The 27,285-nt window shown below is 46.7% G+C and overlaps 1 protein-coding gene across 3 annotated transcripts in view; it reads left to right on the top strand.

The window, feature by feature from the left end:
• LOC124012776 (catenin alpha-2) overlaps positions 1–27,285 on the top strand; it is a 711,900-nt gene that overhangs the window by 220,587 nt on the left and 464,028 nt on the right. For all 3 annotated transcript variants that reach the window (XM_046326728.1, XM_046326729.1, XM_046326730.1), the window contains one exon: positions 8,602–8,805. In XM_046326728.1, coding sequence (XP_046182684.1) covers positions 8,602–8,805 — 204 coding nt within the window. The remainder of the gene's footprint in view (positions 1–8,601; positions 8,806–27,285) is intronic.

Here is a 27,285-nt window from a genome sequence, read left to right on the forward strand (position 1 = left end):
TTCATTCTCATTATTGGGTGACATTTACCATTGGCGTGATTACAGTGGACTTAATCTTGAGGGTGGCGCGGCTGCGATTCTCTCTTAATTAACCTAATGCTTCCCCCGTAACTAAGGAAACGCCTGATTGAACAGCCAAGAGGATCAGCTGCTCTGCTGCTCTGTTTTGATAGGGATGGGGACATTGGTGCGTCACACCGTCAACTATGGAGAAGAAACAAAATATGACTTTGTTTGCCGAAGCTCAGATTCCATGACAACCAACTCCACCATTGGTGCTGTCGTGAGACAATAAGCAAATAGTAACCCGGAGCGAGCCAGCCGGGCCCCCTTCATTAGCGTAATCAATCAGATAGGGAGGACAATGTGACTAATACGCCCCCATTGGGTGGTGGTGGCCCACGGCCAGTTTTGTCACAGGGCATCACACTCATTGTCCAACCAGCCCAATGCAATGCGTGGGTGGGCTTGGACCTGGAGGGCCCAGAGTGGACGAGTCAAGCTTTTGTTAAGATTTTCTTTCAAGTTCCCCTTGGGAAAAGCTTGAAGGCTCTCCCTGAAGCATTAGCGTGCCCATGTTGTGGTCATTGTCTAACCAGCCCCTATTCATGGGTGATTGAGAACCTGGAGGGGCGAAGCAATGGAAGGGTCAAGTTTTGCTACATTTTGTCCAAGGACCAGTGGGGAACTGCTCGAGGGCTCCCGGAAATGTCAGAGTGTTCGGTGTTTTGGTGAGCACATGTGACATAGGCCTAGATGACGTTCTCAACGGCCCAAAGTGGGGTCGAAGTAGGACCCATCAAATGGTATGAGGTTACCATAGCACTGCCCGCAGTCCTGATCTGATGGACAGTGGCAAAGGGGGAAAGATGAGACTAGGACTGACATACTTACATACTATCTTAGGCCATATGAGATCATCTACCGCCTTTAGCAAAAGCAACATTGTCCTAGTTGCCCTTTTCTGTTTTTTTAGTCAACGTTTTACAACATCCTTTCTTCGACATCCTTGTTACCTCGTACTTCTCAAAGGTTTTTGGTAATCACCTTCCTGGAACCTCGTATCTTTCAATAATCAGGGATCGGGATCCATTGAAAAAGGGATGGCTATCTCCAATGGTCCTCACCTGGTTAAATAACCTAAACGATTAACCGCCTGACCTTCACCGTGGTCCATTTAAAAACAGGAAGTAATGCTATTTATCGCCATCACTGGGGACGTACTCTCATTGAGTCAGAAACCACTTCCGCCGTGTATCACCCCTCCGTGTGTCCAGCACCATATAAGGATCATGTCTTGACAGTTGGCTCCACTACCTCTTGCTTCGGTCTTTCGTTTTCTCCATTCTTTAATTAGGCTTGAACGTCTCATGCCTCAGGGATCTATGTCCCACTATCCAACCGGTCGAAGATAAGTGACAAAAGTGAATCAAATCAAAATGTTATTTGTCACGTGCTTCCTAAAAATAAAAATAAAACAGGTGTAGACGAACAGGGTAATGCTTACTTATGGGTCCTTTTCCAACAATGCAGAGTTAAATTAGAATTGAAATAGTGACAAGAGGAATGAATACACAGTGAATAATGACTAACAATAACGAGTAGAAAATAACATGGCTGTATACAGGGAGTAGCAGTACCGAGTTGATGTGCAGGAGTATGAGGTCATTGGGGTAGCTATGTGCTGTACATACAGGTAGGGGTAAAGTGACTAGACAACAGCGTAGATATTAGACTGAGCTGTAGTATGTGGAGCAGCAGTGTACTTTATGTGGTGTGTGTCCTTATGTGTGTATGTGTGGCTTGAGTATGCATGTAAGTATACATGTTATGTATGGGTGTGCACATAACATGGCTCTCTCCCCAATTGGTAGTTACAGTCTTGTCTCATCGCTGCAACTCCCGTACGTACTCGGGAGAGGCGAAGGTCGAGAGCCATGCGTCCTTCCCGAAACATGACCCTGCCAAACCGCACTGCTTCTTGACACACTGCTCCCTTAAACAAGGAAGCCGGCCGCACCAATGTGTTGGAGGGAACACCGCACAGCTGGCGACCGAAGTCAGTGTGCATGCGCCAGGCCGTCACAAGGAGTCGGTAGAGCGCGATGGGACCAGGACATCCCAGCCGGCCAGATCCTCCCCGAACCCGGACGACGCTGGGCCAATTGTGCACTCCCTCATGGGTCTCCCGGTCGCGTCCGGCTGCGACACAGCCCCCTGATCGAACCCTGATCTGTAGTGACACTTCTAGCACTGCGATGCAGTGCCCTAGACCGCTGTGCCACTCGGAAGGCCTTGATGAGGTATTTAGAGGTCTTATGGCTTGGAGGTATAAGCTCTTCAAGGTCCTCTCTGGGCCCTAGTGATATAATGTAGTGCCTTGCGGTCGGGTGCCTTGCATTTACCATGCCAAGTGTTGATGTAGCCAGTCAAGATGCTCTCAAAGGTGCAGCTGTAGAACATTTTGAGGCCAAATCTTTTTAGCTTCCTGAGGGGGAAGAGGCCATTGTGCCCTCTTCAGAACTGTGTGGGGGTGTGTGGACCATGTTAATTCCTTTGTGATGTGGACACAGAGGAACTTGCTCTCGACCTGCTCCACTACAGCCGCATCGTTGTGGATGGGGGTGTGCTCACCACTCCGTCTCCTGTAGTCCACCATCAGCTCTTTTGTCTTGCTGACATTGAGGGAGAGGTTGATGAAAGCTGCGGACGAGGACTAAATTGACACTAGAGAGGTGCAAGGAGAATGGATTCAACCGTCACCAATTCTCGTTAAAGGGCCCTGGGCCTTTGTCAAAACTGGAGGATGCATCCTCCCACCCTTCTCTCTGTCTCTCGCTCCCTCTTTCTCTCTCCCCACCATTCCCCCATTTCCCTACTCGGAGCAATCACAACAAACTGACACCCTGCTCGGAATAACAACAAAGTCCATCCCTCAGGGCAAAGCTCTTCTCTACTGTTTTATCATGCATCTCATCTTCAGCTGTTCTCCCCCCCCCTCCCCTAAGAGACTTTTCCTCCGAGACGTGAGATCCCCTCCAGGGTACTGTGGCTTCGCTGCACCCCCTTGTGTCTTCTTAAGTCAAGGTGTCCCAGCCTCCTTGGCCCCATCTAATCTCCTGTGCCTACATCTCTTTGTCAAAGAGCAATGCCGGCTGATTTTTATCAGTTTCTTGTAAGCATATGTCGCTTTGAGCCTTGAGCTATCTTCAGCTGCCCCCATAGGGGAACCCTTTGGAGAACACTTTTTAGTTCCAGGTAGAACTTTTTCCTCAGAGGGTTCTACCTGGAACCCAAAAGAGTTCTATGCGGAACCAAAAAGGGTTCTCCTATGGGGACAGCCGAATAACCCCTATTTTCAAAAGGGCTTTCCTGTAAGTGTTGCAGAATCCACCCTATCCTCGTCCACCACCAATTAGCATGTAATTGCAATTTCTCTCTCTCTCTCTCTCTCTCTCTCTCTCTCTCTCTATATATATATATATATATATATATATATATATATATATAAAAAAATAAGTATATATATATATACTGTATATTGTCAGCTGAGATGTATCAATATTTCAATGTCTGTATGGTATATATCCCTGCTTCTATTCTCTATTCAAAGATATTTAGATTTAGTGAGGGCTATGGAGGTATAGATACATATATTACCTCCTCTCCTCCAGCCAACTGTTGCAAAGAGCTGATAAGAGGCAACTTGAGTAATGAGATTGTTTTCTGCTTGGCAGGAGTGAAAGGACCCCTATTCCACCTGAATCGGGTAATCTGCAGCTAAACAGCGTTACTCACTAACACATCTACCAGCAAAAGTAGTAATCGTCCAAGTGACTTAAAAAAAAGGATGAGAAAAAAGAGACAAAACGTAAACAACAATCAGGAAGACTAACAGACTGATAATCCTGGGAGGAAACCACAGATGAACTTGAAATTTCCGCCACAGCACTACGCAGTCTTTCTCTGTGTCTCCCTAAAAATAGCAGCTAGGCCGCTATCGGAAAGATCAGGCTGTATCTACGGTTGGGGGAAGTGTGTATTGTTTGTGTCTGTGTGTATGTGTTTGTGTATATAATGGTTGTGCTTGCCTGTGTGTATTAATTTGTGTGTGTGTGTGTGTGTGTATAGTGGCGGTAAAGCACAACACAGAAGCCCTGGATGAGTCAGCGAAAGGAGCACACTGTTCTCTCCCAGTCTAAATGATGTACGACATGGCCGTCCGTGGGTGGGATGGAAGGCAGGGAGCGAATTCCATTACACCTTGGTAAAAGCGAGACAAAAGGAGAGATAAAAATGTAAGAAAAGAGGAGGAGAAGGTGCAATAAGCAACAGGTCCGGGCTCCGCGTGGGCGAGACACACACAGAGAGACTCACACACACACCTCTCAACATGTAGCTGGTGCTTGGGGCATTGGTCTCTGCGGCATGGCATTTTTTTGTTGTTGTCCCAGCGTGGAGATGATTGCAGCTCTGAACACACAAGCCCTGTTGTGACTCCGTGTAAAAGAGGTTGACAAGTCCCGACACTCCGCGTGGGCATGCGTCCCAAATGGCACCCCGATCCCTACATAGTGCATTACTCTGGGCCCCGGTAGTGCACTATTGTAGGGGAAAGGGTGGTATTTGGGACGCAGGGCAAAGCACTTTCCTCCTAGATTTCCGTTTCCATTTGTGTCTAGTCATTTCTCCTTGGTTGTTTGTGTAGGATGTGATAGGCTGGGATATGTCCTCCAGACTATTTCCTGTGTCGCTGGCTTTAGTTTACCGACCAGAAATCTTTCTGTCTTTGCCACGTCAATAGCCAGCAAATGGTCATGTACTTTCGTTCTCGGAATCCTTCAAACATAGTCGCAGTGTGTGATATCTGAGTGCACATATATCTGATTCCTACCTGGCCAGTGTAACTCAGACAGCTTTTTTTTGTCTTTTACCTGGGCTGCTGAGGTTGAAACACCCCAGTGACAACAGCAATTGGACATATCCCAACTGGAATCTCTTTCTGCCACATGATCTTCAAGGGATACTTCAGGATTTTGGCTATGGTAGTTCAAGGTAGTTTCGCGAGCCAATGCTAACTAGCATTAGCACAATGACTGGAGGTCTATGGGTATCTACTAGCATGCCAGGAGATACCCACAGACTTCCAGTCATTGCGATCATGCTAGTTAGCATTGGCTTGTGAAACTACCTCAAACCTCCTTCATACTGGAATCAGAGACAATTGTGTCCACAAGTTCATCTGACTCTGGGGAAGTAGATAAAGGGCCTCGTTGCCAAATCCCAAAGTATCTCTTTAAACTAGACCACAAACTGCTATACAGACTTAAACTGTTAAATGTAACTGATAAAATGAGTCCCTTGGGGAATCAGGCCTTCAGTGTTTGGGTTCTGGAGGCGCCAACCAGTGAATGTGAATGTAGGCCAGGGCTTGTAAAGGAGGCATGGTAGTATTAGAGGTAGCTGAGAGAGAGTGTTATTAATAATATAAACAGAGCCACTACCGTCCTGCTTTCTCTGCCTCTGACCCTCCTGCTCTCTCTCTCCTCCACGCCTTCTCTCTCTCTCTCTCTCTCTCTCTCTCTCTCTCTCTCTCTCTCTCTCTCTCTCTCTCTCTCTCTCTCTCTCTCTCTCTCTCTCTCTCTCTCTCTCTATCTATCTCTCCCTCTCTGCCTGTGTAAAGTAGGTTATGTGTAGCAATGACACAGGCCCCACCAACATCCTCCTCCATCCCGTCTTTATTATGCATAGTTTGACGAACAGCCTGCCATCCCGTCCAGGCTCTGGAGCCTCCAAAACAGACATTGTAGTTTAGTGATGTGTCCTAAGGCATTTTCAAATCCGAACCATCTGGGTTAATGTAGCTCAGCTCATGGGCAGCGGGCTGCGGTGGCGGCCTCTGTTGAACCATGGCGCGAGCGGGGAGAGCGAGCGACTTCAACCTGAATCGCTTCTGTAAATATTCTGTGCCCATGAATAAATCGGGGATATGTAAAAAAAGAAAATAATAATACAAAATAAATAAAACAACAGTATCACCCCGAGCAAGGCCAGCAGAGCGTTTCCACGTTGTGCAGCGCTGAAACGCACGGAACACAGTACCCCTCTGATTACAGCCAGTTTCATCCAGGCCACCTCTAGCTCTACTGATGCTGGGCATTCCCATTCTTCCCTCCATCCCCACTCTCCTCTCTCCCACGTTGAAGAAAACGAGATAAGGCAAACTTGAATTAGTTGCCTGCATTACCGGAACACATGCCATCACCTTTTCGCGCGGCTAGCATGTTTGTTCGATACAAACAATGTAAAACGTAACCATCTTGTCCCATTCCTAAGGCTCACTGTCTCGGTAATGTCTTCCCCAAGCCAATGCATGGTGCTTACCAAGCCTGCAAAGCCGGAGACTCTAAATAACATTCAAGATGAGATTGAACCTTTATTTAACTAGGCAAGTCAATTAAGAATAAATCCTTGTTTACAATTGACGGCCTACCCCGGCCAAACCTTGTCGATGCTGGCCAGATGTGACACAGCCTGGATTTGAACCAGGGACTGCTGTGATGCCTAGTGCCTACCACCGCTGCGCCACTCGGGAGCGCTAAGGCAGAGAAAACGGTGATAAGGGTGGAGCGTTATGGGCCGGACGGAGATGGCTATGACTCTATGACTTTCGACACTCCGGGTCTAATACCATCTGTGTTGTTACTCTCGGTTCTCGGGCACACAGAGCAGTGGCCTGGAATGGGTGTCCCACTCATTGGGCTGGGTTGCCACTTCAGGGTTTCAGACAAAGCCATCAGCTCGATGTCTCTCTGTCTGTGTGCGTGTGGAAGTCGCTCCGGGTAAGAGATGGTAAATGGATAAAATGTCAATGTTAAATATGCATGTGTGTGTGTGCTCTGTGTCTCCCGTCTCCCGTCAATGTGATAGCCCCCTGGTGTCCTTTGGAATAGGTTTCGGTTGCTAGACTCGACATTGTGGCTAAACCGCTTTGTGGGAAATAGATGCCGCCTAGCTGCGGCAGAAACAAATTAGGCCCCTCGCAAAACAGTTGAAGACAGTCGTCATTCAACGGCACTGTTGCTTCCAACTAGGCCCGACTGGAACTGTTTTCAACCGTAATGCGCATTACAACCGATATAAACACATACACACACACACACACACACACTTACACACACAGACACACACAGCTAAGGAATTTAGGGCCTGGCCCGTGTGTAACTCTTAGGCACCTCTTTACTAATAAACGCTGCCTACCCGGTGTGACTTCTCCCTCTTAATAAAAACCCCACCGCACCGCAAACTGCTGCCGAATGGGACATTGAAATTGTACGGCCGTAAAACGTAAAACCATTCTCCATCAATATGGTCATTTATGATCTTACCTGCTGTACAGATCACAAAAAAAGTATATTTTGCGGCTACTTCCATTAATAAAGGCTTCTCCTCATGGCTCCTGTGTTTCTTCACTCTTCACTCTGTGCTTAAAGACCCCTGGGGTGGGGAGGGGGGCTGTAAGGGTCTGGTACTAGGACCCTAAAGCGAAGCCTGAAGGTGATTTCCTCCACTCTCAGCCTCTGGCTCTACCACCTAGCGCTGACAGATTGCACTGAGCCGTCTGCTACCATTTTCCTCGCTGCCAAATGTGATCGCAGGGTCTTTGTTCCACTCCATTTTCTGATCAACTCCCTCCCTCCTGCTGTTGTAGCGCTCTCTGGTTCTATCATTCCATCCATCTTTGGACCTTTCTCCCTTTATTTCTTTCTGTCTTCCTTTTTACTGTCGCTAACCATATGAAATGGACCACTGCCGTCTGCTGTCTTTACAGGTCCTCTCTCTCTCTCTCTCTCTCTCTCTCTCTCTCTCTCTCTCTCTCTCTCTCTCTCTCTCTCTCTCTCTCTCTCTCTCTCTCGCTCTCTCTCTCTCTCTCTCTCTTTCTCTCTCTCTCTCTTTCTCTGCCTCTATTTGTCCCATATTCTCTCTCTCTCTCTCGTTGACTTTGGTCATGGGTCACTCTGACATGAGAGCTCAGATATTGCTATGTGTAATATTGTAGTCATTATGAAGACCAGAAGGGTGTGTATGACTCTGTGTACCCCAGACATAAGCCTTTGTTACAAATAGTACACTTCAGGGACAGCCCATTCTAAACAAACAGCTGAGAATGTAACTCGTGGGTGACAGCAGAGCCCTAGCTTAATCAATCTCCCTCTCTCTCTCTCTCTCTCTCTCTCTCTCTCTCTCTCTCTCTCTCTCTCTCTCTCTCTCTCTCTCTCTCTCTCTCTCTCTCTCTCTCTCTCTCTCTCTCTCTCTCTCTCTCTCTCTCTCTCATAGAGTATGTCTTTCTCAGAAGTGGTTGAGTGCTAACATGCATTTCCATGTATTCGTCATACTTAGAGACAATCTAGCCCAACAGAGCTTACATTACATTCGGTATCCAACACTTAACATTTGGGTAATAAGATAAAGGAGTGACATGATCCACACTGAATGTTATACCATCTCTTTGGGTGCAAAGTTCAAAGGTGCAATATCATTCAAATGTTGACCTTTGGTTAGCCTGTTTCTGACCTCCCTCTCTCCTTTCCTCCCGGTCAGAACAAGATCATCCTGGACCCGCTGACGTTCAGCGAGGCGCGTTTCCGCCCCTCCCTGGAGGAGCGCCTGGAGAGCATCATCAGCGGCGCCGCCCTCATGGCCGACTCGTCCTGCACCCGCGACGACCGCCGCGAGCGCATCGTGGCTGAGTGCAACGCCGTCCGGCAGGCCCTGCAAGACCTGCTGAGCGAGTACATGAACAATGTGAGTAACCCTCGAAGAGGATTTTGGGCTTACCGCATATTAACACACACACACTCAAACACACACACACACACCTTTCCTCAGATACACAAGATGCTACAGTTTGTACTACTCGTGTTCTATCCTTTCTACGCCTTGTTAAAAAGTTCACTGCAACCACGCACACACACACACACACACACACACACACACACACACACACACACACACACACACACACACACACACACACACACACACACACACACACACACACACACACACACACACACACACACACACACACACACACACACACACACACACACACACACACACACACACACACACACACACACACACACACACACACACACACACACACACACACACACACACACACACACACACACACACCACAGCTCCAATCCATTCCACACATTGCCCCATCTATTCTTCTTTCAGCTCCAGACAATTCCCCACTCTCCCTTTTACCACTAACTTGCACACTTGTCTGGTTTTACTCTGCTGAAATCCATCCTCTCTATTCTACAGTGTGATAGTTGGACTGTAATATGATATGCACAGCGTGACACGAGAGACAAGAACACCATTTTGGCTCCCAGTGGCATTCCTCACTATAGATCTCCTCAGTCCATAACCCCCCCACTGCAGAGCAGTTACCGACCCCCTGGTCCGGCCGCTAGATAACCTAATGGCCTTGACTTTGGATGTGAGTTACTGCAGTGAAGGAAGGCTGGCCGCAGCCGTGGCCATTCATGTGTTTCTCTCACTGTACCAGGTTATTATTGTGTGCTTTGCTGTGCTCAGCGTCCATAGACTTCATTGCAACCAGAGCCAAAATGGGGGCTCTATTGTGTCATTTCGGCCTTGTGTTGGGTAGGCCTGCAGGGCTTAGTTTTGTGACTGGGTGGCCATTTTGGATACATTAAGGGGATCATGAATGAAGTTTCGGTGGTGGCGGTTGTGCAATTAGTTGTCAGTTACTACTTAAAGGGCCCTAGTCCTTGAGGAAGGTCCCTCTAAATTTCTTTCTCTTTATGGCCTCCTCCTCTTTCTCTCTCTCTCTGTCAGCGTTTGTAGTCATTAGCAGTGCCAGAGAGCCCGGGCTCAGAGGCTTTTGAATCCCTCGTGGATCCTATAAGTAGCTCATCAGCACAACCATCGTCCCCTGGGCCCAACTAGTGTGTTTACCAAAGCAATTGCCACCCACAGTCTCACAGTGAAAAGACAGGCACGGGGACAATAAATAAGTGTTCTGAGTTGCCTCCATTCTGTTTGTGGCAGTTAGAAGGATAGTTCATGGGTGGCAGGTGGCCTAGTGGTTAGAGAGGCCAGCTAACAATTTTAGGGTTGCAAATTCTAATCCCGGTTCTGATGGGAAACATCTGGCGGGAAGTGAGCTGGCAATCGGAGGGTTGCTGTGATCAAAATCAGAGATGCCATCGCCTGCCGTTGTGCCCTTGAGCAAGGCACTTAACCACCCCATGACAGCTGCTCCACAGGTGCCGATGCTCCCTGTGTGTCTTCCAGCGGGTTTGTGATAAAGCGGAAGTCCTGGTGTATAATTCCCATTGGACCTGGTGTATAATTCCCATTGGACCTGGTGTATAATTCCCATTGGACCTGGTGTATAATTCCCATTGGACCTGGTGTATAATTCCCATTGGACCTGGTGTATAATTCCCATTGGACCTGGTGTATAATTCCCATTGGACCTGGTGTATAATTCCCATTGGACCTGGTGTATAATTCCCATTGGACCTGGTGTATAATCCCCATTGGACCTGGTGTATAATCCCCATTACCTGGTGTATAATCCCCATTGGACCTGTGACCTGGACCTGGTGTATAATTCCCATTGGACCTGGTGTGTATAATCCCATTGGACCTGGTGTATATTCCCATTGGACCCATTGGACCTGGTGTATAATCCCCATTATAATTCCCATTGGACCTGGTGTATAATTCCCATTGGACCTGGTGTATAATCCCCATTGGACCTGGTGTATAATTCCCATTGGACCTGGTGTATAATTCCCATTGGACCTAGTGTATAATTCCCATTGGACCTGGTGTATAATTACCATTGGACCTGGTGTATAATTCCCATTGGACCTGGTGTATAATCCCCATTAGACCTGGTGTATAATTCCCATTGGACCTAGTGTATAATTCCCATTGGACGTGGTGTATAATTTGACGAAGGAAGTGATCTTAAACTCACACTTCATTTTGATAGTCCTCTATAGATGATTACAGATTTGTAAACTATCAATTCCAGCTCGTTTTATATGCCACAGTGTTTTAGGGTTAAGGTTAAGGGTTACATTTAAGTTTAGGGTTAAGGTTAAGGGTTACATTTAAGTTTAGGGTTAAGGTTAAGGGTTACATTTAAGTTTAGGGTTAGGGTAAGGGTTAGGCTATGGTTGGGCGAGGGATAGGATTACTCGATTGTTAGTTAACATGTTGTTGACAGTTAGTTTAACATCTACCGAGTTAAAAGCAATCTATTTGGGATTATCCAAATAAATTGATACCAAAAAAGGAAAGCTATAGCAAACGGACTCTGTGACAGAGGTGTTGTGGTGACAACAAGCTGTGTTGGAACACATGCATATTTACTGTATCTATCAATATGTGTCATTTTTACTTACTATTTTTAACACTGTGAATATAAATATCTATGAGTGGAACAGCCCTTGGGAAATAATTTAGATGCTTCTGAACGACTAAAATATCAAGTATTTGATACATTTCACCAAATTAGCGAGGAACTGAAGGAATTGTCCAGTTCCTTGTCCACTCCCCCCCCCCACTCTCCTACTCATAAACTCTGCCACAGTTATGACTGAGGTTGCCTCACACTCGGTTGGCTAAATATTGTGAAGATGTGGCAACATTTTACTCGTTGTTTCTCTCTCGTCTGTGGTAATAGCTCTTTTTAGTCACGTCAGCTGTAGTCTTCCCAACCGAAACTCACAAAACGAATGAAGTGAAAAAGCAATATTTTAGCTGAAGCTGCTTTTGCATCGAGAGGGTCAGAGGGCATGTCAGTGTTTCATAGGTTTGATATTTTAGGCTAACAAACAGTGGAAGCTGAAATGTTAAACGGTTTTAGACCTATATCCTCCTGCCCTGCCTTTCTAAAGTCTTCGAAAGCCAAGTTAACAAACAGATCACCGACCATTTTGAATCCCACCGTACCTTCTCCACTATGCAGTCTGGTTTCAGAGCTGGTCATGGGTGTACCTCAGTCACGCTCAAGGTCCTAAACGATATCATAACTGCCATCGATAAAAGACAGTACTGTGCAGCCGTCTTCATTGACCTGTCCAAGGCTTTCGACACTGTCAATCACCGGATTCTTATCGGCAGACTCAACAGCCTTGGTTTCTCAAATGACTGCCTCACCTGGTTCACCCACTACTTCTCAGATAGAGTTCAGTGTGTCAAATCAGAGGGCCTGTTGTCCGGACCTCTGGCAGTCTCTTAGGGGGTGCCACAGGGTTCAATTCTCGGGCTAACTCTTTTCTCTGTATATATCAATGATGTCGCTCTTGCTGCTGGTGATTGATCCACCTCTACGCAGACGACACCATTCTGTATACTTCTGGCCCTTCTTAGGACACTGTGTTAACTAACCTCCAGACGAACGTCAATGCCATACAACACTCTTTCCGTGGCCTCCAACTGCTCTTAAATGCTAGTAATACTAAATGCATGCTCTTCAACTGATCGCTGCCCGCACCTGACCGCCAACAAGCATCACTACTCTGGACTGTTCTGACTTAGAATATGTGGACACCAACAAATGCCTAGGTGTCTGGTAAGACTGTAAACTCTCCTTCCAGACTCACATTAAGCATCTCCAATCAAAAATGTAAACTAGTATGAGCTTCCTATTTCGCAACAAAGCCTCCTTCACTCATGCTGCGAAACATACCCTCGTAAAACTGACAATTCTGCAGATTCTTGACTTCGGCAATGTCATTTACAAAATAGCCTCCAACACTCTACTCAGCAAATTGGATGTTGTCTATCACAGTGCCATCCGTTTTGTCACCAAAACCCCATATACTACCCACCACTGCGACCTGTATGCTCTTGCTGGCTGGCCCTCACTTCATATTCGTCGCCAAACCCACTGGCTCCAGGTCATCTATTAGTCTTTGCTAGGTAAAGCCCCGCCTTATCTCAGCTCACTGGTTACCATAGCAACACCCACCCGTAGCATGCACTCCAGCAGGTATATTTCACTGGTCATCCCCAAAGCCAATTCCTCCTTTGGCCGCCTTTCCTTCCAGTTCTCTGCTGCCAATGACTGGAACGAATTGCAAAAATGACTGAAGCTGCAGACGTATATCTCCCCCACTAACTTTAAGCATCAGCTGTCAGAGCAGCTTACCGATCACTGCGCCTGTACACAGCCCATCTGTAAACAGCCCATCCAACTACCTCATTGTTATTTATTTTTGCTCTTTTTCACCCCAGTATCTCTACTTGCACACCATCATCGGCACATCTATCACTCCAGTGATAATGCTAAATTGTAATTGTTTTCACCACTGTGGCCTATTTATTGCCTTACCTCCCTAATCTTAATACATTTTCACACACTGTATATCGATTTTTCTATTGTGTTATTGACTGTACATTTGTTTATCCCATGTGTAACTCTGTGTTGTTGTTTTTGTCGCACTGCTTTGCTTTATCTTGGCCAGGTCTCAGTTGTAAATGAGAACTAAAGGTGAAATAAATAAATTACCTGTCAGGTTTTCATTCCTGGGGTCTATTAAGGCTTTAAACCATTGTTTCTAGACAGGCTCAATCGAATGCTCAAACTATTTGAAATAAATACAGGTACTATTTGTACCTAAGAGCCAAAATCTAGAAGCACAGACACAGTTGTATATATACATTGAGTCTACAAAACATTAGTAATACCTGATCTTTTCATGATGTCACTTGTTAAATCCACTTCAATCAGTAAATATAAAGGGGAGGAGACATGTTAAAGAAGTGTTTTTAAGCCTTGAGACAATTGAGACAAGGATTGTGTATTTGTGCCATTCAGAAGGTGAATGGGCAAGACAAAACATTTAAGTACATTTGAACGGGCTATGGTAATAGGTGCCAGGTGCACTGGTTTAATATAGACGAAACACACAATAATATAGACAAAAGACCCAATAATATAGACAAAAGACCCAATAATATAGACAAAAGACAGTAATATAGACAAAACACACAATAATATAGACAAAACACACAATAATATAGACAAAAGACACAGTAATATAGACAAAGTACACAATAATACTGACAAAAGACACAATAATATAGACAACACACACAATAATATAGACAAAAGACACAATAATACAGACAAAAGACGCAATAATACAGACAAAAGACACAATAATACAGACAAAAGACACAATAATATAGACAAAAGACGCAATAATATAGACAAAACACACAATAATATAGACAAAACACACAATAATTTAGACAAAAGACACAATAATATATACAAAGCAAAACAATAAGACACAAAAGCATAGGAGCTGGGCTGTAATATATACTACTACCACCAGTTCACATTGTGTTGTGACTACAGTGAAGCAACAGTCTAATGAGGAGCTGTTTCTAATACCCCCCCCCAGTTAGCTTCCAGACTAGTATGTCGAAGACCTATAGACACAGGCAACACACACATTAGATTAGTCTGGCCAGCGTTTATCACGCAGGGTCACTGCCACAAGCATAATTGATATTGTAAGGGGTCAATACAGAGTGGACTTGCCAATGGCTTAGTGGCCACAAATGACACCTGTTCCCGGAGCCCATCGACACGAAAACAAGAGAGGAGAGGAGCGAGGGAAGGAAGGAAGAAGAGCATAAGCCGTCACATACAGGAGATCTGCAGGATTATGTTCTTAAAGGCCTTCATTTGAGTCAGCAGCTTGAAATAAAAGCACACGTCAGACAGGTTGAAGGAAGGGCAGATGTACTGTAGCGTAAGCTCGACGAAGGGGAAAAATTACTCAAACTTTTGTTTCACTCCTTCCTTGGAAAACTCTTAGTGCACTACAGATGTAGGATCTTAATTTGAGCCAGTTTATTATAGCAGGAAAATAATCCTGCAGCTGGAAATGCAAATTATTATGTGGATTATAATTAATGTACATTTTGTAGGAGTTGATATATTTTTTGTAATGGAGAATTACAAACTTCCGAAGCCATTTTTAAACCTGTATTGCGGGATAGTTATCCTGTTACAGGGAGATCAAGTTAAGATCCTACATCTGTAAATAGAATACAGGGTACCAATTTGGATGCACCCCAGAGTTGTATTTGTTCTTCCGTGGGCTCTGACAGACAGATGGTTGATTGCGGTGCCCATTGATAGGGGATTGTGGGTAAACGGCAGTAAGCGTGAGAGCAAACATGGGTCGATAACGTGGCGATGTGGTCCCCTCTTCAAACACAACCTCTCGAGAGGGATTTGACAGGTCTTAAACTCTGCCTGTGACCTGCTGCCGCTCAGACACTTGACGGTCTCTGTGGCGGGCGTCTTCTTCCGGTGATTGGATGAGGGTGGTGTTGATTGCTAAGTGGACAGTGTGGGCACGGTCACACCTGGAGGAGAGGGAGCTGTATGTGGCCTCTGAAATAGTAACTAAACACACTAAGAGAAGCATTGAAAAGCAATATAGCCATGGTGTATAGTTCAGTGTGCTTCTCAAACTATGGTCTGGAGACCATAGCAATCATGTTGCTGATTGAGTCAGTTCAGCAATGCTTGTCTTTATCAAGTAATCATCCAATGACTGACGAATGTCCATAGGTTATTGGTCCAGAGACCAAAGGTTACAGATGTTTTTATAACACCCACCTTGAGTAAAGTTTACTGCACTAGTCTAAACACACACAACACTGTTAATATCATTATGTTCCACTCTCCCTGCTCCATTCACTCCAATAATCGTTGCGGACTCCTTCTCCTCCCCTCTCACATGGCTTCGGACGGCAGCGGTCCACAAGGCACAAGGTTAATCAATGGCGGTAGTCAGCAATAAATTAGGCCCAAGTGACAGGCGAATGTCCATACCTGTCGGGCAGCGCTGGTGATTAGTGATTGGTGACAGTGGCCCGGAGCTCCCTGGCTGAATCATCAGTATCATCTGAATTGGTTACAGACCGATCCGACTGGTCCGTATCTGTATTGATCGACGGGAGTAATGCATAGCTGGCTTGGGTCAAGGGGGGAGGTTGAGGGCTAGAGCTCATGGCCGGGAGGTACGGGGGTGGAAGTATAGGGGTGGGGCCAGGGGGGTACCATTGGAGCCCTGGGTGTGACTAGTAAACAGGATTTAGGGAGAGTTTAAGAGGGTTTTAATCATGCAGTTAGCGGGACGTGGCACACCAAACGAACAGCCGGTTAGGGGAGACAGATGCCTGCCCGTTTACACAGACACACACACACACACACACAGGGGGTGACAAGGAAAGAGCCTAATCAAGACCTGCGTGAGCCCCTCACGCACACTGCACTATGAGCTGCATAACACTGGGGAAATCAGTGTGTCCATGTGTCTGCTATTGTAAAGCTACAGATGCCTCATCAGAGCATATTCTCTCCCCTTTCAAACAGCCAGTGTCTTAAGCGTGATGGAGAGAGCGAAAGAGAGAGAAAGCGGGAGAGAGACCCTCGAGGCACGTGAAGCTGCAGAGCCCTGCCTGGCCCGTGAGAAAGGATGGAGGGAGTGGGGGGGGAGAGGGAGGCTCAATAAAGGATCAATAAAGGAAAGAAGTCGATCAATACTTTTTCAGCAGACACGAGCAGCGCTGGCCAGTGTGCGTGCGTGACTCCTTTACATCTGGAGGCTCTTGGGGAGGAAGCCGAGACAACGCCAGTGCTCCTCTGTTTAAACCCTTTTCAGTCGGCGGCCATCTTGTTAAAAACAGCCACGTCCGTTTTTGGCTTGCCCTCAGTCCATCCATCCAGACAAAGAATACAGAGCAGGATCTCTGAGCCAGCAGCAGTATTCTCAGTGTCCTGATAGCACTGGCCATAATGACAGGCACCAGGAAGCAGAAGCAGTTGTTGTCTGTTGTCTGAATCAAAGGACATCAATTGTCTGTCTGGTCTGCTCAACTGTTTGCTAATTACCCTTGTGTTTACAGTACAATACCATCTCAATGAGAGACCAACCTCCATATGCGCACACACACACACACACACACACACACACACACACACACACACACACACACACACACACACACACACACACACACACACACACACACACACACACACACACACACACACACACACACACACACACACACACACACACATGCACACACAAGGACCTGCGATTGATCGTTTGCCTCCCTGTCCTGACCGTGACTCATCATCTGAGACCTGTGTTTGTGTGTGAGCGGGTGTGCACGCGAGTGTGTGTGAAGGACACATAGGGAGTACTGGCTTGTAATGAAGCTGAATAATACATGACTGGAATGGATTGAGCCTAATTGGGTGTGGAGGTGCTTCAGAGCTGATCAAAGGGGATGGAAGGATCTGATGTCCCAGACAACGGCCATCAATGTGTGTGTGTGTATTTCTCTACAACTTGCACTCACTACACTCTCCAATCTTGGTGTCCACGTCTGGCCCGTTTCCTGTTGTTTTCGCTCCCGTAGTTTGTACCTTGCAGTTTTGCTTTAATGGACCCAAACAGGGTGGTACAGATTGCTACCTGCGTGGAGCTAACAACTGTCTGATAATGGAGAATGTCACAGGAACCATCTGCACCAGCCTTCACACCCCCGTAAAGGCCTTCAGTATATCAACTCTGCTCTATCTCATGGGCCTCCACTGTATATCTCTTCTGCCTTGCCTGTTTGATGTCCCTCATCACAGCAAGCGCCCAACACAACCTCCCTCAAGAGAGAGGCCCAAGGATTATTGTGTAAAAACAACATTTTGGGTACACCGTCTGGACTTTTTCGGGCACAGACAAAAACAAATTGAAACTCTTAAGTCTGGCCTTTTTCTCAATGTACCTTCGACATCCGGCGAGAACAAAAGGCGCTAATGATCTGATGCTCGGATCCGCCACATCCAGCTTGCCTTCAGACGTGTTTTAATCACCTCTCCCGAGACGCCGCGTCTTTCATCGGGCTTTAGCTCGGGCTTTTGTTGACAGCTCAGGTAGGATGACTTGCGTGATAGAACGATGATGATCCCACGGCAGCGGACGTGCTGAGGACATCTTTTAGTGCTGTTAGTCTTGTTCTCTTGAAGCCTGTCGGTGTGGCTGCAGGGAAGTACCTCCCCAAGAGGTGCCTGGCCTGCTCCCACCGCGCAGCGATTCAGGAAATGGTCCGATTCGCACTGAGCGCACGATTTAAGCGCCCGGCAGCTCAATTACAGGAGTTTAGGAAAGAAAAACGCAGCTTGACAAGTCGGCGGGGTGGCAGGCGGGGAAGCGGGGGTTGCTGGGAAGTTTCCCCGGGCTTTAGTTCTGCACAAGATGAGACACTGGTGGGAGATTGAGGAGATGTTTAAATGACCTGTGACGTGGACTCTGCCTCACTCTAACTCTCTCCGTCAGTCTGTTTCTGTCTATATCTCGGTTCCTCTCTCGGTCTCTCTCAATTTCTGTCTGTCTTTGTCCCCTTTTTCTCTCCCCTCAATCCATCTCTTATTCTCTCTCTTCTCTTCTTCTTTGTCTGCGCCAGCCAGCCAGTGGTTGTCGTTTCTAGCTGGCTCATTAGACACAGCTCCCTCCTCCTCGTATTGTTTCATGTCCTCCTCCTCCTCACTTTCCGCTGCAATCTACCCACTCCTACAGTACCAGGCTTCTGATGAGGCTCCTGTCTCACACACCCACACACCCACCCCCCCACCCCCCACACACACACACACACACACACACACACATGTGTGTAGACAAACACTGCCATGGACACACACACACAGACACATGTGATAGCCCACACACACACACACACACACACACACACACACACACACACACACACACACACACACACACACACACACACACACACACACACACACACACACACACACACACACACACACACACACATATCCATGTATACACACATATCCATGTATACACACACACACACACACACACACACACACACACACACACACACACACACACACACACACACACACACACACACACACACACACACACACACACACACACACACACACATATCCATGTATACTCACACACACACACACACACACACACACACACACACACACACACACACACACACACACACACACACACACACACACACACACACACACACACACACACACACACACACACACACACACACACACACACACTTTGTTATTATTGCTCCCACAGCCCATATTAGCCTGTCAGGTTCTGCCATTGTTGCTAAACAGCCTCTCTAAGCGAGCGGACATCAGCAATAGCTTGACACACCGCTTCAGGTAGCTAGACACGGAAAAAGCTCATTAAATGCACACAATCAAGGCAGCATGCATTTCTCATAATTAAGACACTTCTGTCGGACTGTCACTTAGCATTAGCTGTGGCCCGCGTGATGCGGGGTCCACGTTTGCCTCAATGCAGTCCCCCCCTTTGCATACTTTAGACACACGCCAATGTTTGAAGACGATCCACTGACGACCCGCCCGTAGCCAGTAGGAGAGCCAGAAACAAAGCCTGGCGTCGTCGAGTGGCGTATGCTGCCCACCAATCGCATACACTGAAACGGATATAGATTGCATTCAGATGTACCTTGAATGCCAGCAAATTGAACTGTTGAATACGCCAGTTGCACGTCAGCTCGCCTCTTCCCCCTACTTCACAAATGCTGAGGCATTCGCGGGCATAAACAAACTGACATAAACAAAACTGTAAATGAATGACGCAGGCTGGCAATAGTTTCTCCCTCTCTAAACCTCTCAAGAGTGTTTGAGACCCTGAGAGGTTGATATAAACATACACAGGATGTCGAAGCCCTCATATAGTGAAGAGCTGCAGTACCTATCTTGTTAGCAAAGAACCTGCTGGTAGCATCTGTCCTCGGTTTCAACCCTCACTACCGACTTCCAAAAGGCCTCTGGGCGCAACGTCAGCACAAGAACTGTTCGTCAGGAGCTTCATGAAGTGGGTTTCCATGGCCGAGCAGCCGAACACAAGCCACTTGAGTGGCGCAAAGCTCTCCGGCATTGGACTCCGGAGAAGTGGAAACGCATTCTCTGTAGCAATGAAACACGCTTCACCATCTGAAAGCCCGACGGACGAATCTGGGGTTTCGGCGGAAGCCAGGAGAACGCTACCACAGAGATCATACATGTATATCATATAACCACAGTGTATATCTGTATTTATATCTGCTGTGAGGTCTGAGGATGTGTTGTTCTCCTGGTCTGCATTTGACCAGTGAATGCATACAGTTCATCCTCAGGCCATGACAGCACATCTGACATTAACCCTTTGACATGTACCAACACACGGGCGTGGTCATTCTACAGTGGTCCCTGCATCGTACGCTCAAACTGGTGTGATTAGTAACTCTTATATAGAATGTCCAGTTATGACTGACCCAACAGCGTTTGAGCTGGCCACACAGGTTTTTTTTTTCCACAGAAACATTTTGCACAAACACAGTCTTTACAAAGTTACGTGCTCAAATGTGAGCAGTTTATTATTGGGCTGCAATGTTCAGACATTCAGAGAAGTAGCGACGGCATGACACAATTCTCATTCAAACCAGAAAATGTGGGCTACGCTAGTCATGGCGCTAACTGAGGAACGAGTGACCGAACACAAGCGGCCATATGTAACTCTCGGCTAACAGAAACCATAATATGAATGAGCTAACAGCAATGGCAATTTACAATATATCACAACACGGGTGACCTCGCCAGTGATCAAAATAATTGAGCAAAACACTTTCAGAAAATCTAAAGATATCCGACGATGGGTAGTTTGTGAACGCTGGTTTCTTTCTTCGCATCAACCAATGAAAAGAATGTTGAAGGGGGTGTGTCGCCTACCATCATTCACTTCCCGGAAGTTTACTTGAAAGATGAGGGATCCATCCCTGCAACATCTTTGGTCTTGCCAGATGTTCACGTGACAACCAGAATGCACCACACATAACTGCCAATTAGCATAATCAGTACAACCTTCTACAGTAGCATTGAGAAACTCGATATACAAAAACTGTAATGATAAGGTAATAAGGCACTTACTTTGATAGGATTGCAGACATGTCCAAAGTTGTTATTAGTAGGCAATGCAGGCACCAGCTGGAAAATGTGCCAAGGAGGAAAAAGTTATCTGGCTCAGTAATGCCTCACGGATGTAAATTGTCCGTAACAACGAAATGGCCTACTTCTATGTGAATTAAGGAGGAGACGGAACACTCCTCAATTCAAACTGATGTTAGAAAGTAAAACGTGTTAGAAAATCATTTGAAATTGACAAGTTGAAACATAGACTATAGATAATTGGCCGGCAGTGTGCCTTGGTTTGCGGGCAGCGTGGGTTAACTGTCCCGTTGCGTTAACGATCACATTTTGGAACAGTGAGTGCATGCTGACATCAAGCGCATAACTTTTTCCTTTTTTAAAAATTAACTCACGCTTGGTCGACCATTAGAGATATTTGGAACTCGTAGTGAAAAGGTTAACAAACAGTAGCCACTGGTTTATAGCCACTGACTTCAGGCTAAAGGCTAAGGGCTTTATATGATGACATTTTCACTTTCACTTTAGGTCATATGTTTCAGTGTGGACCACATCCCTACATAGGATCTAAAGATATGCAATTTAGTCATTTAAACTATTTATTTTGTTGGTCAGTTTAAATTCTACTCTTTCAGGAGAGTAGTAGAAGACTGCATTCCATTTTTTTTTGTAGAAGTGAATCCATAAGGACTACACAGAGCCTTGGGGCCAGAGTATCAGACTGCTGTTTTGTCGGGTAATTCCCACTGTGTAACGATCTGTTTCCAAAAAGAGCCTACCTGTCACGCTGCCCCCCCCCTCACCCTCCCCAGCTCCCAAGCATCTTCTCTCATCGAATTGGAAGTGAAACCAGATGAATTATCGAACTGCGCTCTCCTCTCTTCACCACGCCAAAGTTAAAAGGACTACTGGAGAGTTGAAGAATGGAGCGTCTGCCCCACCTACCTCTTGACACTGAAGGTGAGGGAAAGCCATTGTCCTCAGACGTCTGGCGCTCAGGAGCCCATATGCAAATCCAGATTGAGAAAAGCAATAACGGTCTGGTTTGAAGAGGTGGAGCGAAGAGGGAGAACAACAACGACTGGCGCGTCTGTTCGTGAGGTGTAATTGAAGCAAACAAATGGTCCAGCTGTCACAGAGGTGAATAGTCTGCTTTTTTTTGTCTTTGCTTACAGCTAAGTAGTCGTTGTGACTACCAGTGTAAATGTGCTGGCGTAATAATAATAATAATGCATTTTAGCACTTGGAGGTCGCCTGGGTTAGGGAATAAAAGGCTTTCTCGTGCCTAGTGTCCCGTTCCCCCTCTCTCTCTCTCTTCCTCTCCTCCTCATCTTCCTCACTCGCTCGCTCCCTCCATTCGTCCTCCCGCCAGGACCTTCCTTCTTCCACACCTCAGCAACTTGCGGCTGGTTGAACGGCCCACGCTGGGTGATAAATCACAGTGCTCCCCAAGGCCTCTCTTGGCCCTCCCCTTCCATCTGTCAACACCCTAATGCTCCGCCACTGCCGCGGCAAGCTGCACTCTCCCGTTTTTGCTCTGAGCGAAGACTTCACAGCCACAGCAATCAATCGGCCTCCTAGTAGCCCCACGCCCCCCACTCAAAGGCGCCATCGCGGAGGGTTGATGAGACGGTGAACAGGCTGACCTAAGTGTTGTTCATTCAAGAAAAGGGAGTCTGTGGTTTCACTCCCAGGTCTTCCTGGGCTCCACCGCTCCAGAGGTAGTCCTTCACCGTCCCCAGGAAGAGAGGGAGACAGCTGGGGGGAACTGACCCACAGTAACCACTGTCCTCCAACCAGGACAGCAGGACCACCTGCCCATGGAGAGCACAGATACCCTAACAGACCACAGAACAAAGCTATCAGACTCACAAACAACTCTCAAGGTGTTCCTCAAGGTGGTCATGTTATTTCACTGCTCTGGCACCTTCCCCGGCAAACGTCAGCCCTGAGAGCAAACGTGTTCTCATAAAAGAGTTCAGGAAAAGTCCTTGGATGGACCTATTCTTTTTCTTGTTCTCTTTCCTCGGAAAATAATCATCTTCCCTCCTACCCACGGCTGCCATTTTGAGGCCCTCTTTGATAGTTCCTCAAAAGAGCGAGAAATCATTCTCCGCAGAGGTTATCGGCAGCTTCCTAATTCAGTCCTCTTCCCAGATAATTCAAACGCGGCGCCGGGGCGAAGTGGAGTTTATAATTCCACAGCATTTTCATTAATTTGCTGTCCATGTTAGCCGCCCATGGTAATCAGGAAAATAAAATAGGCCCAGAGAATGATAATAAATCAGTGTGGCTCGGTGTTGTCTGCTAGCGCTCTGGTGTATTACGGCGAGGTGACGAGACTGAAAATGGACTTTAGATTTCTCATTCTCCCAGAGTCTGTGTTATCCCTTCTCATTCCTGTGTGTTTGTGTGTGTTCTCGCTCTCACACATCTCTATTCAATCTCTCTCTCTATTCAATCTCTCTCTTTTCTCTCTCTCTCCCTCTCCGTTTCTCTCTCTTTTCCTCTTTTATTTTATGTAGTGTGATACCAATTCCAATGTCCTGTCTATAGTCTCCTTTCTAAAGTGACTTTGTCCTTCCCTCTATCCCCGTCGCTGTCTCTACCCCTCTCTCATTCTCTCTCTGACTATATCAATATCCTGGCGTTTGGGAATGGGCTGCTGGGAATCTCCCATTGCCGTTGTGCTGGCGGCCGGTTACCTCTTAGGCGAAAGCCCTGAGCTCGTTAGGAGGAAATGTATGCCGTATAGGTGATTTGTGATGATCCAAGGGGCCAGAGTTCTACCCCCCCCCCCCCGCTCTACTTCTCCATTCCCACAACATCTGTAATATTGTGGATATGTGGGGCTGGCGTTACCTGAGGAATCCAGTAGAGAGAGGATGGGGGGGTTGGAGGAGGGGGTTCGAGGAGGGGTACTTTCCCAGTGTTCTCTCAGTCTTTGCCAAATTCGAAAGCAAAGAAATGCCCCGGTTCTCGTCGCAATCAAGAGGTTAGCAGGGTAGAGGTTTTCCCCTGCCGCCTTTGGGCTGTCCTTAGCTCAATTTCTTTTTAACCCAGTGCCTTTAGAATCATATCACATCATATTGAGCAGTCTACTAGAAAGCATCATCTACAGCAGGGTTTCACAACCCTTTCCTTGGGCCCTCACAGACCTTTTACATTTGTGTTCTAACCCTACACTGGCACACCTGGTTCCATTAGTCAACTAACCATCAAGCCTTTGACTAATTGGATCAGGTGTGCCCGTGTAGGGTTAAAACAAAAGTGTGAAACATCTGGAGGGGCCCCAAGGAGAGGGTTGGGAAACCCTGATCTACAGATTGTTAGTAGGGACCCAGCAAGCACATTTGGTCCCTCGGAAGTTGTAAGAACGTCTGTTTTTGGTTTATGTAAATCAGTATTAGGTACCTAATGTTTTTATTCCAATTTGTATACTAAGACACAAACGCCTCAGGATGCGGTTCCTTGCTCAGGGAGTATCTTAAGTACTTGTTATCTGCATGTGTAGCACACTGTCTATTCGCCGGTGCACGACAGATACTTCCTGCTTTAATAATGCTGGGAGAACTCAGACCGCCTGCCGTCCCACACACACACTCTACCCCAATTAGACTTGTTCAGCTGGAAATGGAGAACACCCAAAGTGCGCCAGACAGACAGCCACACTACACCACCACAAACAACCAGCAGCTCGTCACTGTCCCACCCACGCCGCTCCACAACGCGTAGCCATCTCCGATGGAGATAAAAAATGAACTACGGACCTATTCATGGAATCAAAGGCTCTCGGATCCTGGTTGCCTATTGCATTAGAGATCACCCTTTTCCTCCTCCCTCTCCCACGTCGGACTCCCTCCCTCCTTCCCCAGGCCCATAAGAGCTGGCAGCCTTGAGCGGCCGCTAACACGATTGACATTGATAGGTGGATCAAACTATGGAATCAAGCATAATTGCATTAAGCGAGCAGACATGGATCCGGGGACCTGGACCTCTAACTGCATTAGGGCTTCTACATATGTTAGCGTTATGGGATGCAGGGGCCCGAATGCAATGGGCGCTCAAGCACGGAGGCCATTATTTTGTAGAAAACCAGAGGTGGGGGCTGCTGAGGGGATGGGAGGGGTGGAGTCAAATGTACTCGGTGGTGCAAAGGGAAGCTGAGCAGAACTGTTCAATCAGAAAGTAAGGAGGAGGGGGGGGGGAAGGGGATGAGGGAGAAAGAGTAGAGAGAGAGAGAGAGGAATACATTTAAACCAAAAGGTGCTATAAGCGGTTCCTCCTCACGTCACTTAATATATAAGGTCCATAAAATGCCATATTGCATATCAAACATGGATTTACTCATTTAAACCACTTGTCAAATCAAATCAAGTAATATGTATTTATAAAGCCCTTTTTACATCAGCAGATGTCACAACGTGCTTATACAGAAACCCAGCCTAAAACCCCAAAACAGCAAGCAATGCAGATGTAGAGGCACGGTGGCTAGGAAAAACGATCGTAATACCCAACCAATGATACTAGTTTGATCTGCGGCGAGGCACATGTTGAGTTCCGATCTCTCCTACTTCCTAGAAGCCTTTCTGTTTTTATGCATTAGCATCACCGTCACCAGCACTTGACAGAGCACTGACCCTGTATTGCACTGCACTGCACTCTCCACTTCCATCCAGCCTCTGTTCTGTGTCATCAGTAGGTTTGTTCCTGTCTCTGCTTTGCCCTCGATGGGCCATTGGCCTTTTTAGTGAAGTGGTGTGCTACATAATACCCTTTTCCAAGTAACTCACATATTGAACAAGACGGTTAGGTTGGAGATGTTTTATTGTCTTCAGGGCTACGTACACACACTAGGCCTGCACACACACACACACACACACACACACACACACACACACACACACACACACACACACACACACACACACACACACACACACACACACACACACACACACACACACACACACACACACACACACACACACACACACACACACACACACACACACACACACACCACCCAAGTTTTTAGATCGAAGGGCACACAAAGACAAACCTCCACGTCAATGGATATCAGGCTTAATTCTCCCGCTCTCTCACAGGATTGATCCTTTCCCCTTTTGCTCTTGTCCCTCCCCTCGTCCTCCTTTATGAAGTATATTTACCATAACTCAATAGCCGCCGTAGCTTCCACAAGCTGCTCGTTGAAATGTATCGACAGTTCTTCTTCGATGGAGTGGGTCTGTCTCGTTCTGTGTCTCACAGGTCCTGCATCTTTCATCAGCTCAGCGGTAGCCGCCGGTGTTTCCACCGCGCGACACACTGGGGCCTGTCCTGCTTACCTGCCTGAATCCAGTATCTGCCAGCCATTTACCTTACGGGAAATAAGGCTTGTTTCACTGCCCGTCCACCGTGCAATAGGCTACGCAGTAACTCAACATCTTTCAATATCTTTGATAGGTAGTTATTTTCTTCAAGAACCATGAGTGAGCTTTACGCTGTCCCCCCGCTTCGCCAAGCGAGGAATTCTGAAAAAGCTTTTCAGTTGACATATAAACGCATGTAGTCAGTGTTCGACCTTTATGTTTTAATAGGGTGAGGATGGTGTTTTTCTTTGAGTATTGATCTAGCGTGTAAATAAGAGACGTCTGGGGGGGTTGATATGGATTTCTGGCTGCCCATAGGCTTGGAACTAAATGTGAACCGACCGGCTCAAATCGGTCTTATGCAGCAAAATTTGATTGTTTTTTTTTTTTACATTGGATAAAAGTAGAGACTCGGAGCTACAAAATGGATATATCATACACTGCAGGAACAATTGGAATGTAATTCTGCTTTGAAAGTTGATTGTCTTTTGAGAAAAGGGCCTTTGAATGTTTTGGTACCTACTGGAGAGCTCTCCGTGGTGTCTACACCCATTCAGCATTGTTCACACCCTCTCGAGCCTTAGCCCCACCCACCTCTTTAAGGATTCACATGTGAGGCCAGTGCTAAACAGTCAGTAGTGTAGTAAAGATTAAGACTAAAAGTGGTAAAACATAAGAGCCTACAATAAAGGAAACATTCCAGGTAAACAGAAAGTGTCCAGATAAAACAAAAAACAAAAAAAAGTTTCATATTAGATGACGCCTACCCAGACAGACGTTTGGGAGAAGACCAATTTTTGGGATGTTTCATGGTCT

The sequence above is a fragment of the Oncorhynchus gorbuscha genome, linkage group LG24 (genome assembly GCF_021184085.1).
Source record: "Oncorhynchus gorbuscha isolate QuinsamMale2020 ecotype Even-year linkage group LG24, OgorEven_v1.0, whole genome shotgun sequence".
Classification (NCBI taxonomy): Eukaryota; Metazoa; Chordata; class Actinopteri; order Salmoniformes; family Salmonidae; genus Oncorhynchus; species Oncorhynchus gorbuscha.